The sequence below is a fragment of the Cnephaeus nilssonii genome (genome assembly GCF_951640355.1).
Source record: "Cnephaeus nilssonii genome assembly, chromosome: 14".
In the NCBI taxonomy this organism is placed as follows: Eukaryota; Metazoa; Chordata; class Mammalia; order Chiroptera; family Vespertilionidae; genus Cnephaeus; species Cnephaeus nilssonii.
In genome coordinates, this window is record NC_137085.1 from 78,382,096 (window position 1) to 78,397,649 (window position 15,554).

At 43.1% G+C, this 15,554-nt stretch overlaps 2 protein-coding genes across 5 annotated transcripts in view; both read left to right on the forward strand.

Moving 5' to 3' along the window:
* IARS1 (isoleucyl-tRNA synthetase 1) overlaps positions 1 to 13,326 on the forward strand; it is a 99,271-nt gene extending 85,945 nt beyond the window's left edge. For all 4 annotated transcript variants that reach the window (XM_079789914.1, XM_079789911.1, XM_079789912.1 and 1 more), the window contains 4 exons: positions 5,687 to 5,812; positions 7,559 to 7,699; positions 8,279 to 8,431; positions 12,801 to 13,326. In XM_079789914.1, coding sequence (XP_079646040.1) covers positions 5,687 to 5,812; positions 7,559 to 7,699; positions 8,279 to 8,431; positions 12,801 to 12,883 — 503 coding nt within the window. In that variant the 3' untranslated portion in view covers positions 12,884 to 13,326. The remainder of the gene's footprint in view (positions 1 to 5,686; positions 5,813 to 7,558; positions 7,700 to 8,278; positions 8,432 to 12,800) is intronic.
* LOC307110658 (ubiquitin-conjugating enzyme E2 L3) lies at positions 803 to 2,354 on the forward strand. The gene has a single exon (XM_079789915.1). It carries the CDS (start codon positions 1,638 to 1,640, stop codon positions 2,100 to 2,102), a length of 465 nt encoding a protein of 154 aa, XP_079646041.1. The 5' UTR covers positions 803 to 1,637; the 3' UTR covers positions 2,103 to 2,354.
* Positions 13,327 to 15,554: the final 2,228 nt, after the last annotated feature.

A 15,554-nucleotide genomic window follows, 5' to 3' on the forward strand; every position in this document is an offset into this window, starting at 1 on the left:
CAGCAGGGCGTCCCCGCTCATATCTTCGCTTCTTGTGGTAGGGCTTGCTCTTGCCCTGGTCCTGCGGCACTTGTGCCAGTTGTCCCGAGAGGACCCATGGCTCGGTGCCGGCTGGAAAGAAAAGAACCAAGAAGATCTCAAACTAAATGAAAAAAAGCAATATATGTGAATGAACATTAAGATAACAGAAACGTTAAAATTATTTGACAATATAAAGCAGCCATAATAAAAATGCTTCCCAAAGTTATTACAAACACAATAGGAAAAAATGAAAAGTAGAGTCTCAGCAAAGAAATGAAAAATCAAACAAAAATTTTAGAACTGAAAAATATTACTAAAGTACAAAAACTCAGTGGATGAGGTAAACAACAGTTTAAAGGAGATGGGAAAGAATCTGTGGACTGGAGGATAAAATAATAGAAATTCTCCATTCTGATCCACAGACAGTAAAACTTGTTGTTGTTGTTTTTTAAAAATGGTGCCCTAACCGGTTAGGCTCAGTGGATAGAGCGTCGGCCTGCGGACTGAAGGGTCCCAGGTTCGATTCCGGTCAAGGGCATGTACCTTGGTTGCGGGCACATCCCCAGTAGGGGGTGTGCCGGAAGCAGCTGATTGATTTTTCTCTGTCATTGATGTTTCTAACTCTATCCTTTCTCCCTGTAAAAAATCAATAAAATATATATTTTTAAAAATGCCCCTAGCCAGTTTGAATCAGTGGATAGAGCGTCACCCTGCACTGAAGGGTCCTTTCGATTTCGGTCAAGGGCACATGTGGGCTCAATCCCCCATAGGGGGTGTGCAGGAGGAGCCGATCCATGATTCCCTCTCATAGATGTTTCTGTCTCTCTCCCTATCCCTTCCTCTCTGAAATCAATGAAAATGTTAAAATAAATAAATAAATAAATGCAGCCCTGGCCAGGTGACTCAGTTGGTTAGTGTTATCCTGTGCACCCAGTGAGGGCACATAACCCAGGTTATGGGTTCAATCCCCAGTTTGGGTACCTATGGGAGGCAACAGATCAATATTTCTCTTTCTCTCCCTTTTCTCTCTTTCTAAATAAAAATCATCCTCAGATGCGGATTAAAAATGATACAATAATAAATTTAAACGGCTTTTTAAAAAGACATTGGAAGAAAGAGATTCTGTCTCCAGCTGTGTGGCACTCTGTTCTTCCATAATCCCCACGGGACATGTGAGGAAAGGCCCCTGCGCTGCCTCTGGCTCACCCCGCTTATGTTACATACATCACACCATGGCTCTGGAAGGGAGCGGATTATAAACCCCAGAATGGAAGTTTGTTTGTGTAATCCTCACCGGAGAACACGTCCATGTTTTAGAACGAGGAAGGGGGAGAGAGAGGGGAAACTTATGTGACACTGACTGGGGATGGAGCCCACCACCTAGTGTGTGCCGTGGCCGGGAATTGAACCTGCAGCCTTTGGGGTGTGGGACAGTGCTCCACGAACAGAGCCTCAAGCACCTGTAGGGTAGTAAAAGTTCAATCTTCTTGTCCATGAATTCTGGGAGAAAGTAAAGAAAGGACAGGACTAAGAAAATACTTAAAGAGAAGTGCCCGGGCTCCAGCCGCCCGGCCGGCCGCGATGCACATTGGGAAAGCAGCAGCACCAGATCCAAGATGGCGGCCAGCAGGAGGCTGATGAAGGAGCTTGAAGAAATCCGCAAATGTGGAATGAAAAACTTCCGTAACATCCAGGTTGATGAAGCTAATTTATTGACTTGGCAAGGGCTTATTGTTCCTGACAACCCTCCATATGACAAGGGGGCCTTCAGAATCGAAATCAACTTCCCAGCAGAATACCCATTCAAACCACCGAAGATTACATTTAAAACAAAGATCTATCACCCCAACATCGATGAAAAGGGACAGGTCTGTCTGCCAGTAATTAGTGCTGAAAACTGGAAGCCAGCAACGAAAACCGACCAAGTAATCCAGTCTCTCATAGCACTGGTGAATGACCCCCAGCCTGAGCACCCGCTTCGGGCTGACCTAGCTGAAGAATACTCTAAGGACCGTAAAAAATTCTGTAAGAATGCTGAAGAGTTTACAAAGAAATATGGGGAAAAGCGACCTGTGGACTAAAATCTGCCACGATTGATTCCAGCAAGTGTGAGCAGAGACCCCAAGCAGTGCAGACACCCCGCAAAGCAGGACTCTGTGGAAAATTGACACGGGCCACCACCTGGCGTTTGCTTGTGGCAGTTACTAACTTTCTACAGTTTTCTTAATCAAAAGTGGTCTTAGGTAACCTGTAAAGAAAGGATTAAAAATTTAAGATGTTCTAAAAAAAAAAAGAAAATACTTAAAGACCTGGCTAAAAACTTCCTAAATTTGGTAAAACTCATAAGCTACAAAATCAAGAAGTTGAGGAAAGTGCATATACGAAAAACCCAAAAGAATCTTCATCAAGAGAGCGTAGTCAAACTTAAGAGAATTTATGATTAAGAAAACAGCTTAAAAGCAGAGGGATGTGCAACACCGAACTTAGGGGGGGAATTGGAATAATACTGGCCTTTTCACCAGAACCCATGAAGGCCCGAAGGGTTAAGGACGTTTCTCAAATGTTAAAAGAGGTGTACTTTCTACCCATGATGATATCGAGCAAAAATACCTTTAACAAAGAAGAGTAAGTCAACACATTCTCAAACGAAGGAAAAGGAAAATAATTTGTTGCTATGTATTGTGTACCACCTAGTGCATCCACTAAAACAGCCCATCCCAGGAGGTCCACTCAGAAACACCTGGCAGTCCTGGGCACCTTCCCGTACGCCCAAAGGTGGCGGCTTGATTCCTGGTCAGGACCCTCACACAGGTTGCATTTCTCTGATGATAGTGACATGGAGCATTTTTTTATATGTCAAACAGTCCAATTTAAAATTGGGCAAAGGACCTGAATAAATGAATAAACACTTCTCCAAAGACGGCAGGTGGCTAAAGGCTTCTTGAGAAAGAAGAAAAATTCAGTTCGATTGGATCTTTTCGTGCAATGAGATCTTCCTAAAAAAAAAATCCTGACCTTAGTCTTACATCTTATACAGAAATTAGCTCAAAACCGATCACAGACACACTTAAAATGCAAAATGTTAAACTGTCTTTAGGATTTAGGGCTAGGCAAAGAATTTTTAGGACATGACACCAAAAGCCCGTTTCATAAAAGGAAAAATTGATAAATTGAACTTCACCAAAATTAAAAATCCTGTAAAGGATGAAAGAAACAAGTTACAGACTGGAAGAATATTTTTCCAAATCACACATTCAACAAAGGAAGCATCTAGAATATATAAAGAACTCTTAAAACTCAACAGTTTAAAAAGTATCCAGTTAGAAAATGAGAAAACACACGAATAGACATTTACCAAGGAGACTACAGATGAAGATGTGTAGCATCAATAGGGAAATACAAATTTAAATTGAATTGGAGAACATTATGCTAAGTGAAATAAGCCAGTCAATGAAAGAAAAATACCACATGATCTCACTCATTTATGGATAATAAAGATAATTATAAACTGTTGTACAAAAAGATAGATACAGAGACAGTAAAGCATCAAACAGACTGTCAAATTACAGCGGGAAGGTTAGGGAGAGGTGGGGGAGATACTTGTATGCATACATAGAAGCATAACCAATGGACACAAAACTCGGGGGGTGAGGGCATGTATGGGAGTGGGGTGGGGGGACAATGGTAAGATATGTACACATATAATACCTTAATAAAAAAATGAACAATAAATAAATAAATAAATTACAATGAGTTATCACTACACACATATCAAATGGCTAAAATAAAAAATAGTACATTAAAATTGGGTCTCAAAAGAACTGTTGGCCCAGAAAGAAACTCACTACACACTGATTCATTTGCCTGTCACCATAACCATTATTGCTTGTCTCATTTTCGGTTCTTATAAGTGTATTTCTAATAGCACATGATCTCACTCATCTAGGGGAAATAATGAACAACATAGACTGATGAACAAGAACAGACCCAGAAACAAGGAGGCATCGATCGGACTGTCGGGCCTCAGGGGGAGGGTAGGGAAGGGTGGGGGTAAAGGGGGAGATCAACCAAAGGACTTGCGTGCAGGCATATGAGCCTAACCAGCGGTTAAGGACAACAGGGGAGTGGGGGCATGTGTGGGGAGGGGTGGGGGATGGGAATGGGGGGACGAGGACAAATATGTGATACCTTAATCAATAAAGAAATTTAAAAAAATTAAAAAATAAAATAAAAAATAGTAACAATGCCAAATGCTGGTGAAACCATAGAGAAACTGGGCTCTCCTGTAGTGCCATTATAAATGTAAAATGGGAGACATTTAGCATGTGTTTTCCACAGTGATCCAGCGGCTGCACTCTTGGGTATTCAGTCCAAAGAAATGAAAGTTTTTGGCCAGAAAACCGCTGCCCAAATATTTTATAGGGGCTGCATTCATAACAGCCCAAACTGGCAGCAGCCCAGATGTTCTTCACAGGTGCTGGCCGAGCAAACTGTGGTGCATTCACACCATGGCATTTGACTCAGCAACAAAAAGGAGTAAACCATTGATCAGCACAACAATCTGGGTAAATCTTCAGAGATCCGTGCCGAGTGTAAAAAGTCCATTTGCAAATGAGTACATACTGTGTGATTCTATTTATACTGCATTCCTGAAATGATACTGTTACAGAAATAGTAGATTGTTTGCTAGCAGTTATTAGATAGGGAGTTGAGGGAATTAGGGATAGACCTTTTAATGGACTTTTGAGAGAGAAACTTCTGTTGGTGCCTCCTACATGGGCCCTGATCAGGGATTGAATTTGCAACTTGGGTGTGTGCCCTGACTGGGAATCGAACCCTCACATTTTGGTGTACAGGACAAAGCTCCAACCCACTGAGCCACTTGGCCAGGGCAGATGTAGATTTTAAAGGGCAATACAATGGGTTCTCGTGGTGATTGAACTGTTCTGTGTTTTGGGGTGTTGCTTTTTTAAATATAGTTTTATTGATTTCAGAGAGAAAGGGAGAGGACGGGAGATAGAAACATCAATGATGAGAGAGAATCATTGATTGGCTGCCTCCTGCACACCCCACACTGGGGATCAAGCCCGAAACCCGGGCATGTGCCCTTACCGGAAATCAAACCGTGACCTCCTGGTTCATAGGTCAATGCTCAACCACTGAGCCATACCGGTTGGGCTGAACTGTTGTGTTTTGACTGTGTTAATGTCAGTCCCTGAGTATGATATTGTATGATAGTTTTATGTTAACTGTGATAAACTGACTGGTTAAAGGGCCCAGTTTAATGATTCTTTAATTATCTCAAAATACATAAAACAGATCAATAAAGTATCTGTTGTTAAATCTCAGGTATAGATTAATCAATATGAAGGACCATTTGAGATATTGTGTTTAAATTAGATAGTATTTTTACCACCCTGAGCCCTAGGGATTCGTAAATGCTGCAGCATCAAATAGGGTCATAAGACAAAAGTTTGTATCTAGAAAATGATTTCTTGAAGGAGTTCCCCCCAGAATAGACCCCCAGGACTGCCCACGTGCATCCTGAGAGCGCATGGTGTACATGCTCAAAAAGAAAGAAAGGCCAGCTGAGCACTCTGTGCCCTTCACTTTACATTCAAATTTACCTTTTTCTTCAGATTTACTTCTATTTTTGGCTTTTTAGGTGGAGTACTGCTTCTGGAAAATCCCAAAGGCGACAATCGGTTAGACCTCCTAAAGCTGAAGAGTGTGGTTACTAGCGTTTTTGGTGTGAAGGATTCAGAGCTGGCGCTCTTCCTCGGGGAATCAGGTGTGCAGAAGGGGGAAAGCTATCCATGGCCTTTGACACAGGCGGAGTGTGTGAATCAGTCCGGCTCTTCGGCGGTGCCTGCCTGTGCCTATGGCAGAAAGAACACCATCCTTCTCAGGAGATGAAAGCTCCCCCTATTCTCTCACTTGTTAGCCAGGTGCAGGATTCTGAGCTTCACAGACTTTGCTGGGGTGTTTGAACTTGCTTAAACATAGTGTCTGCATCTTGCTAAATCCAGATTCTCAGTAAGATAATCATAAATAGAATTTTTAGAAGATGTATGTACATTCTCTCCCACTGTCACAGGTTGAAATGTGAGAGCAGTCCACCAAAAAAGAAAGAAAGTAAAAAGATACATTGAAGTCTTTACCCACAGTACCATGGGCCTTCTTTGCAAATAGGGTCGTTGCAGATGTAGTTGGATGAGGTGCGGTGGGCCCTGTTCCGTGTGACTGGTGTCCTTGTGGGAAGATGGTGAAGACACGGAGGCCTTGTGTGATGACAGGCCTAGACTGAGTTGTGCAGGTGCCAGCCAAGAAACAGCGAGGATTGCTAGGGACTTCCGAAGCCGGGAGGAAGGGAGGGCTTCCCGAAAGGCCTCCCAGGGAGTGAGGGCCTACTGACACTTGATCTCAGGCTTCTTGCCTCAAACTGTGAGACACTACATTTCTGTTGTTTTAAGCCCCTAATTTATGTTTCTCAGGTGTAGGAAACTTCATTTTATGAACCTGAATGCTTATTTTAGAAACTTTTAAATAGCCTAAAAGAGAAAATCCAAATGGTCAGTAACTAAAGGAATACCTGCTGAACCTCAGTAGTAAAAACCACATGTGGTGCTATTACTTGATACCAGATTGGCAAAAACTAGAACAATTTCACAGCCTTGAGTGTTGTCAGAGCTGTTGTGTAATAGGAACTCCCATTCCCTGCTGGGTTGTGAGTGGAGAGAAGCACCATGGAGAACCGTGATGAGAAGTCGAGGTCAGCAAGGACGGGCCGGAGCGCCTCTGTCCGCACCTCTCACACCGGCAGGCCCTGCAGGCGCAGCTTGGCGAGTGAGTTGCTCGTGCACCGGGCCCGGCCGTTGGATGAGCACAGGAGTGTAGGCGGGTTGCTGTCCCCTCTGACTCTGTGGCGGTAACTGAAACTGAGTGGTGCCTGGGCCCCACATTGACTTTTGGAAACGGGCTGTACATAAAATCCTGTGCACCTTTCTCTGGTCAGCCCTAACCAATCCAGGACAGCCAGAAAGTTCTGGGAAACTTTTAGCTTAGCTAAGTGAGCAGAGTTAAATCTCCACCATCCACCCCTTGTGATTTAGGCATCTATACATGGCTCTGTAAACCACATCTGACTTCCAGATAAAGCAGTATTTTCCATCTGAAGTTGAGAATGCAGAAATACTGTTTCTGATCCTTGGATGCAAAACCTGTGTATAGAAAGGGCCCACTGTGTTTTTTGAAAAAATCTGCATTCTTCCCCATTTTCAAAAGTCAACTATACAGGGAAAAACTAAAGGGAAACAAAATAGTTTGCATTTTAGGTTGTGAATATTATGCCATTTATTTTGCACCAATAACATTTCCTACTAATTGCATGTGATTTTATACAAAAGGCAATGTCCTTTCATAAACAAGTTGAAAGTATCACTGTAAAGATATACTATGGTAGTTTAATAAATATGGAAAAGTGAATGACAGGTCTATAAACAATCTGCCCCTGAAAGAATGATGTCGTCATTTGTAGAAATACAAAACCAAACCGACTTACTGAGTCTGAGTGGAAAGATGCTGGGTGTGACTGCAGGAGCAGCTCCCTCCGTGATTGACAGTCCTGCTCTTCTCTGTCAGTACGTCAACTTACAGCTCCTGAATGCAAACCCACAAGGTACATGCCTTCCCTCGTTGTAACCCTCTTCTGCCAGGTGAGTGGTGGGTGTTGGATGGTGAGGTTTCTGTGGGTTTTCCCATTGGCTTTAACGTAGGAATTTAGATGAGCACACTCAGGCTTAGAAACACTCGTCCGTCTGATGCGGAAAGGAATGAGGCAAATTGAAAAGGTAAAAGTCACAGCTAAAGGAAGCTGAATTGTTTCAGTGCCAACACATTGCAACTCAGCCTTCTTTTTTCTTCTTGGGAAATGTTTTGAAAACTTAGTTTTTCTCGTTGTTGGCGTTCTCATTGTGCACATTTGTTACTGAAGCCTTTAGGCTCTGCATGATGCTTTTGCTGAATGACTCTTTTCCAAGCTGCAGGGCTTTGTATACTGGTCCGTTTTCTTTTTCTCCTTTCCCTTTCCCTCTGGGAGATGTTTGAGACTTTTCTGCAAACTGTTCAGCTGTCTCACTGGCGCCCTGCACTCACGGCTGCCTTTCCAAGCTTGCAGTAGCCCCCCCTTCTTTAGGGATGCTGTAGCTTGATGGTGTGGACTCTCAGGGTTTAATCCAGTCTGTTCTTTCTTCTGTAGAGTGTTTATTGGGAACAGTGGGTACCCTCCTGCTGGAAAACCCACTTGGGCAGAATGGACTCACCTATGAAGGTCTTCTGCGTGAAGCAGCCAAGATGTTTGGCCTTCGCAGCAGGAAGCTAAAGCTGTTTCTGAATGAGTCTCAAATGGATGGTGAGATTGTAGATCATGCTAAATTTTTGTTTTATTTTTCTTTTGTTGCATTATTTTCTATATGAACAACTGTAGACCTACTTTTGCCCCAACCCTGAATATGCTTCTAGGAAAATTAGCATGTTCTAAATTTGCTGATTCTAAATTGTTCTCTTCCCCAGGATCAAAATGATCCCAGTATCTATCTATCTATCTATCTATCAGGCTAATATGCTAAATGTTCCCTTGGAAGTTCGATCGCTCACTATGAGGTGCACTGACCATCAGGGGGTGGCATGAAACGAAGGCCCTGATCACCAGCCACCCTACCCTGTGCACGAATTTCATGCACTGGGTCTCTAGTCTTATATAATAAAAGCCTAATATGCTGCCCTGACTGGATTGGCTCAGTGGATAGAGCATCAGCCTGCAGACTCAAGGGTCCCATGTTCGATTCCGGTCAAGGGCATGTACCTTGGTTGTGGGCACATCCCCAGTGGGGGTTGTGCAGGCGGCAGCTGATCTATGTTTCTCTCTCATTGATGTTTCTAACTCTCTATCCCTCTCCCTTCCTCTCTGTAAAAAATCAATAAAAAAATAAATATTTTAAAAGCCTAATATGCTAAATGTCTGGTCTGGTCGTCTGGTCGGCCATTCAACCAATCAAAGTGTAATATGCTAATGATATGCTAAAGCCCCTCAACTGCTTGCTATGACATACACTGACCACCATGGGGCAGATGTTCCAACTTGTAGGTTAGCTTGCTGCTGGGGTCTGGCCTATTGGGACTGAGTGAGATGGGCCGGACACGCTCTGGAGCACTCCCACAGTCCCTCCCTGGCTGCCCAACCTCCCGCGTCCCTCCCTGGCCCCAGTTGTGCACTGGTGGGGTCCCTGGCCTGACCTGCGCCCTCTTGCAATCTGGGCTGAGGGACACGCCCTCCCCTTCCAGTCTCCCGCCCAGTGTATGAATTTCATGCAACCGGCCTCTAGTTGTAAAATAACAGTGGAAAGTTATATAACTGACATGACTGTGAGTTACTGCCTAGCACACTTGCTTTTCAACCTGAAGGACTCCCTTTACCACATTTAGTGGAAATGAACTCCCTTAACTTTTCTCTTTTTTTTTTTTTTTTGGAATCTACACTAATAAAAGAGTAATATGCAAAGTGGCCGTACCATCGCGATGCCCACCAGCCAATCAGGAGTGAGTATGCAAATTAACCCAACAAAGATGTTGTGTTAATTTGCATATGCAGGCGTCATGCGCCCGGGGGCAGGGCAGGACGGGGCGCAGGCATTCTGCACCGCTCCGGGCCTCTGGGCAGTGTGTGAAGGTGGTGCCGGCAGCCAGGGGAAGGAAGGCCCATTCTTGCACAAATCTTCGTGCCTCGGGCCTCTAGTGCTTTAATAACTTCTTAATTTTTAAGAACAGTTTTGCCAGATAGAGATTTCATGTTGATAGTTTTTCAGTATTTTAAATATGTTATTCTACACTACCTTTGGCTTCCATGGTTTCTGATTGGAAATTGGCTATTCATTAGTATCGCAGTCATGTAGCTTCTCTTTTGTTGCTTTCAAGATTTGGTCACTGTTTCTTCAAATGTTCTTTCTACCTTTTCTTCTCCTTCCAAAACTCTCACAATGTATATGTTAGTCCATTTCAACTGTATTATTTCAGATGTTCTATTTCAAGATCACTGATTTTTTTTAGCAACTCTTGTGAACTTATTTCAGTTGTTTTCCTTTTCTGCCCCAGAATATCTATTTGGTTTCTTTTATACTTTCTCTATTGATATTCTTAATTTGTTGATACATTGCTTTCTTGGATTTCTTTAATTATTTGTGGCTTCCATTGGCCTTTCCATTGGTTCGTGGTTTTCTATAGAGTGTAAGTTCAAATATTTGCGCTTCCTAAAGGACAGATTCTGTCAATTTAGCTTTTCCTCTGACTGTGCCATAACTTTTCTGCTTTTTTGTATGCCTTGTGACATTTTTAATGTTGAAAATTGGACATTTGAATATTAGGCTCTCCCCCTTCCCAGACTGTGCTATTTCTGTGCTTTTTTACTTGATTTCAGGTAGAAGAAGGGCGAGGGAGAGAGGATCGAAACATCAGTAATGAGAGAGAACCCTTGATTGGCTGCCTCCTACACGCCCCCTACTGGGGATCGAGCCTGCAACCAGGCATGTGCCCTGACCAGGGTCAAACCTGGGACCCTTCAGTCCACAGGCTGACACTCTATCCTCTGAGCCAAATTGGCTAGGGCTATTTCTGATTTTTGAAAGCTGTAATTGTTCATTTGTTTAATGACTTTGCCAAACACTGCTCCCAACCCCTGGCAAAGACTGTGTTCCTTGTTGTGTGTAATCAGTTCAGTCTCTGTTCCATTAGCTTGTTTTCAAATACTGTTTTACAGATTATCTTGACCCCCAGGAGCTAAAAGCTTAACAACAAAATACCCACCTCTCAGTCTTTGGAGATGGGCTCATTCAGCACAGCCAAGCTGTTTGTAGCTCTGCCTCCACCTTCTCCTTCGGTATGCGCTGAGCCTGAAGAGCAGCCAGCTTTAGCCAGAAATGCCTTTCACCTTTTTCAGAATTGGAAGATTTGGATCTTCTCGGGTGTTTTCTGTTCATACATCTGGGCCAGGGCATACATGTAGCTTTCTAAAATTACTCAGGATGCTCGGCAATTGTTAAAGCCCCAATTATTCAAAGAATCTCTCTCCTACTTTTCCTCCCAGGCCTTAGGCAGCCTATGTATGTTTCAGTGATAATCTTCTATTCCACGCAGCTGTGGGATTTTTGTTGGCCTTATAATGTTCTTAAGCAATACCTACCACTTTCTGCCCTGACCGAGTTCCAAGTTAGGCAAAACAGAGACAAGTACCTTATGTAAGCCGTTCAGAGAGGTTAGAACAAACAGTATTTTTGCTCTGTTCCTCCTAGAAATAGGTGCCAGCGTCCCACACTGGGCACAGGGCTGCTGTCGTTTAGCCCACCACCAAGACAGCAGGCGACGACACACACACTGCTACCTTTGGCCTCATTCGCACTATATCTTTTTCTCTAAAAATTGTCTTTCATAAAGTATTAAATAGAAGGACCACGTAATGCTCACAGTTTTAAAAACTCACTGATGCCTTCTTGCTTGTTCCACTAGATTCTAAATGTCATCTCCAGATCCTGGAGTTACTATCTGTTAAGGAGGCAGCTTTGAGAGTATTTTTACATTCAGGATTCCTGCTTGGACAGAGCCATTTTTAATGACAAGAGCCATTCTTAGAGAAAGTTGATTTCTTCTTTGAATTCAGATCTGGGTAGAAGCAAAAGCACCAAAGTAGGCGAAGAGCTTTTTAAGTTTTCCTTTTGTCACTCGTTCTGAGTTTTTATGTATTCGGTGTTAATTGCATTTGTGTTACACTTTGGATACTGGAATTTTTTCTCTTTGGGCATATTGGGTCCTGTATTCTTTGACATGAGCCCTTCAGTTTTAGAAAAGTTCCTGTTATCAGTGTGGTTCAACAAAACCAGTTCTTGGTTTCTGGCATTTCCTAGGTGTACCACGTACTCTTATCCCCCCGACCTGGAGATAGCTGTTCTTCCCATTACTGGAAGTTAATATTTAGAAACCACCAATCTGGGCTACTGGCTTGGTTTTGTTCTCTGCCTTTTCTGTGTATATAGGAAATGCCTGTGGTGTGATATGGAGGGAGTGGTATGAGGACATTTGGGGCAATGCCCAGGATTACTTCAGTTGAGGCACAGTCCTTCATAAGTTAAACAAAGAATGAACCCTCAGCTATAAGCAGTCAGGGTCCAACTACAAACGTGGAGGGAGGGCTTCATACAAGGCCTCTGTCACTTCTGGCACCAACTGCAACTACTCTCGGGTTTGCTAATATGTTAGCAGGTTTCACAGGACTCACTGGAAGCGTTTGCATTCATGACTACGTTTACTCCAGGGGAAGGAATAAATGAGTGTGTAGGGCCGAATGTGAGAGCTGTGCAGACGCAGGGCTTCAGCTGTCCTCTCCCAGGAGTCATAGACAGTTCCTCTCCTGGCCCTGGTGCATGCCAGTGTACAGGCTTCCCACACAGAAGCTCGCCCTTGGTGCCTTGCTTTGTAGTGAGGCTTTATTACAGAGGCATGATGGAGTCCTTGCCCACATGGTTGAACTTCCTTTTACCTTGAATTATATGCTTGGTCTTTCTGGTGTGGCTTCCTCGCCCCGAGTTAGCTGTCTCCCTTGCATTAATTCTCAGGTGAAAGGTCAAACCCCTCTTGGGGTGAGGCCAAACTTATTGCTTACTCAGGCTGCTGACGTTTTTATGGTATGCATAATAGGAAGAAAATTTATTTATTTTCATCTCTTTTCACTCTAGAAATTACAGAAGAAATTCCCCTGAAGACTTTGAACACGAAGACTGTGTATGTTTCTGTATTTCCAACAACGGCTGACTTCTAACTTCCTGTTACCAGTGTGGTTCAGTCAACCTTTACACACACACACACACACACGCACACACACGCATATATTCATGTATTGAAAATATTCCTGTCAGGGGCATTTGGTCTGAATGTGCTGCCTTGGGTCTAAATGTGACGTGGTCTTGGTTCATCAAGTAGCTTAAAACCTCACAGCAATATTCACATAACCTTAAGCACCTATGTAGTCATGTTGGGAGAAGATTGCAATGTTACCTCAGCACTAGAGTTTATTTCTGTACTTGAATTCCTTACGTATAGGGGGAGAAAGTTATTAAAGTGGCATAATGTTTATCCTTTTATGGTCTTTTAAAACATACTTAAAACCTTGAAGAAATTGATATGGATAATTTGATGGAATATGTTCCATTAAAGCAAGAAAAATAAACAAGCTTTCTCAGATAATAAATATGTTAAAAGTAATTCATTCTCCCATTATTTATTGAAATTTGAAATTTATAATCTTCAAAAAACACAAAAACTTAATATAGTGACTTCTGTATTAAGACAGTGGACTAAGCCCTGGCCGGTAGCTCAGCTGGTTAGAGCCTCATCCCAGTAGGCCAAGGTTGCGGGTTTGATCCCTCATCAGGGCACATAAAAGAATCAACCAATGAATGCATAAGTAAGTGGAACAACAAGTCTCTCCCTCCCCACTCTCTCCCTTTCTCCCTCTCTCTCTCAAAAGTCTTTTTTTAAAGATTAAAAAAATAATAATGTGCTAAATAAATATCTCACTTTACTTCTTCCCAAAACCCTATGTTTACAGATGCCCAAACAGAATTCGATGTGTAAGATTTATTGGGGGAAACATACATAAAGGGTAAAGGGGGAGGGGGTAACACATAGGTAGAGGGAACCTTCAGGCGACAATGTAGGTTTGACACCTGTGAAAATTTAAGGAGACAAAAGGAAAATTGATTGGAGAAAGTTGAGACTGCATTGCAGCTCTCAGAGAAGCTTGCTCAGGCTAATCCAGAGTCCCTGGCAAAGAAAGATTCCAAAACAAAGAGTCCAGATTTGGGTAGCTGTTCTCCCCGTCTGCCTTATCTACAGGCTGGTTTGTTTATGGCCTCAGTTACACAGTCAATGGTGGTTCAAAAATAATTCATAAGATTTTTGTTTGTTTTTAAAATATCTTTATTGAATTAAGGGAGAGGGAAACATCAATCAACTGCCTTCTGCATGCCCCTACTGGGGATTGAGTCTGCAGCCTGTAATCCAATCAGTGACTCGCAATGTGTGATGATGCAGACCTGAGGCTGAGCCACACGGACCAGGGCCATGGTTCTGATGAGATCTTGCCATCTGCAGCACCACGGATGGCCTGCCACGCATTGTGCTAAGTGAAATCAGAGCGAGACCTTTATCTGATTTCACTTGTACGTGGAACCTGAAATAATCAGAAATAGGACATTTTGATGACTGCCCTGTGGGAGGGAGTCGGGTGGGTAAGAAGTGTAAATGGGCAGTTACAGAAGAGTGACAGGGATGTGAAGTACACCTTAGGGACTGTAGAGTCAATAATGCGATAACGTGCCAGATGGGTACCAGACTTAGGGGGATCGCTTTTTAACTTACATAAATGTCGTACACCTGAAACTAATATAATACTGTATGTCAGCTGTAATTAAAAATAACATTTATTTTTTTGAAAATCAGCTTTAAATTGCACATAGTCTGAGTAGGTGATGAATCTTGAGCTGTTCTCCATCCTTGCTGGTTTGTGAATCATCCCTTTGTTCAGAATATCCATCCATGTGTTAGACGCTACCTGCCCATTAGAGGCCAGAAACCAGTGGCACAATATTTTGTAAGGGGGAAAAAAACAAAACAAAACTGTGAATTATAAATTCCCTGTACTTCAACAATTAAGGAGTAAAATATTTTTTCAGACAATTGGAACGAAAATAATTTGTCACTGGAAGACATACTGTTAAAAAATGGCTAGAGGAAGTTATTGAAATACAAAAGGAAAAAAACCTTGAAATACCAACAGATAGAGCAGAAATATGGTAAATACAATGGATTACCCTTTTCTTAGATCTATAACATCTGATATTCCAATCAGTGACACTTTAAAGGCGTGGACTTAGCCCTGGTGAGTGTCTTGGGCATCGGCCTGTGCACTGAGAGGTTGCTGGCTCTTGAGCCCAGTGAGGGGGGCAGGGAGGAAGGACAGGTGCGGCCAGAAAGCCAGGGGCCTGACTGCCCCTCACCCCCCAGAGCCCTCAGCAGGCCCGGAAAAACTGGAGCGGTGAGGATTGGCACATTGTCTGAAATTTTTTTCCCTGAGTGACCGGCACAATGTGACTAATCCCAGGGTAGGGTGGAGACATGGAGGTGATGCCACAGATGTCTGCCAGTCAACATTACTGGGAAAGCAAAGCAACAAAGGAAGTGACCAAATTCTCTCAGTTCACCTCACACCAACAGATCAGTTTCTGTCGGCAGTGTCTGGCTGAAGTGGACAGCACTGGCATTTCACGGATTTGGAACCCCAGTGGCCACTACATTCATTCCCCTGGGGGATTTGTTTTCTGAGACCAAGATGACCAGAGCACAGAGGAGACACATACCTTCTATTGGAACACAGGTGATTTTCCACCACCCACATACATCTGAGAGGTGCTAGAGACTTAAAGATCTTG

Bases quoted from the DNA above. Each gene is read 5' to 3' on its own strand.
- LOC307110658 (XM_079789915.1), top strand. From the start codon at position 1,638: ATGGCGGCCAGCAGGAGGCTGATGAAGGAGCTTGAAGAAATCCGCAAA.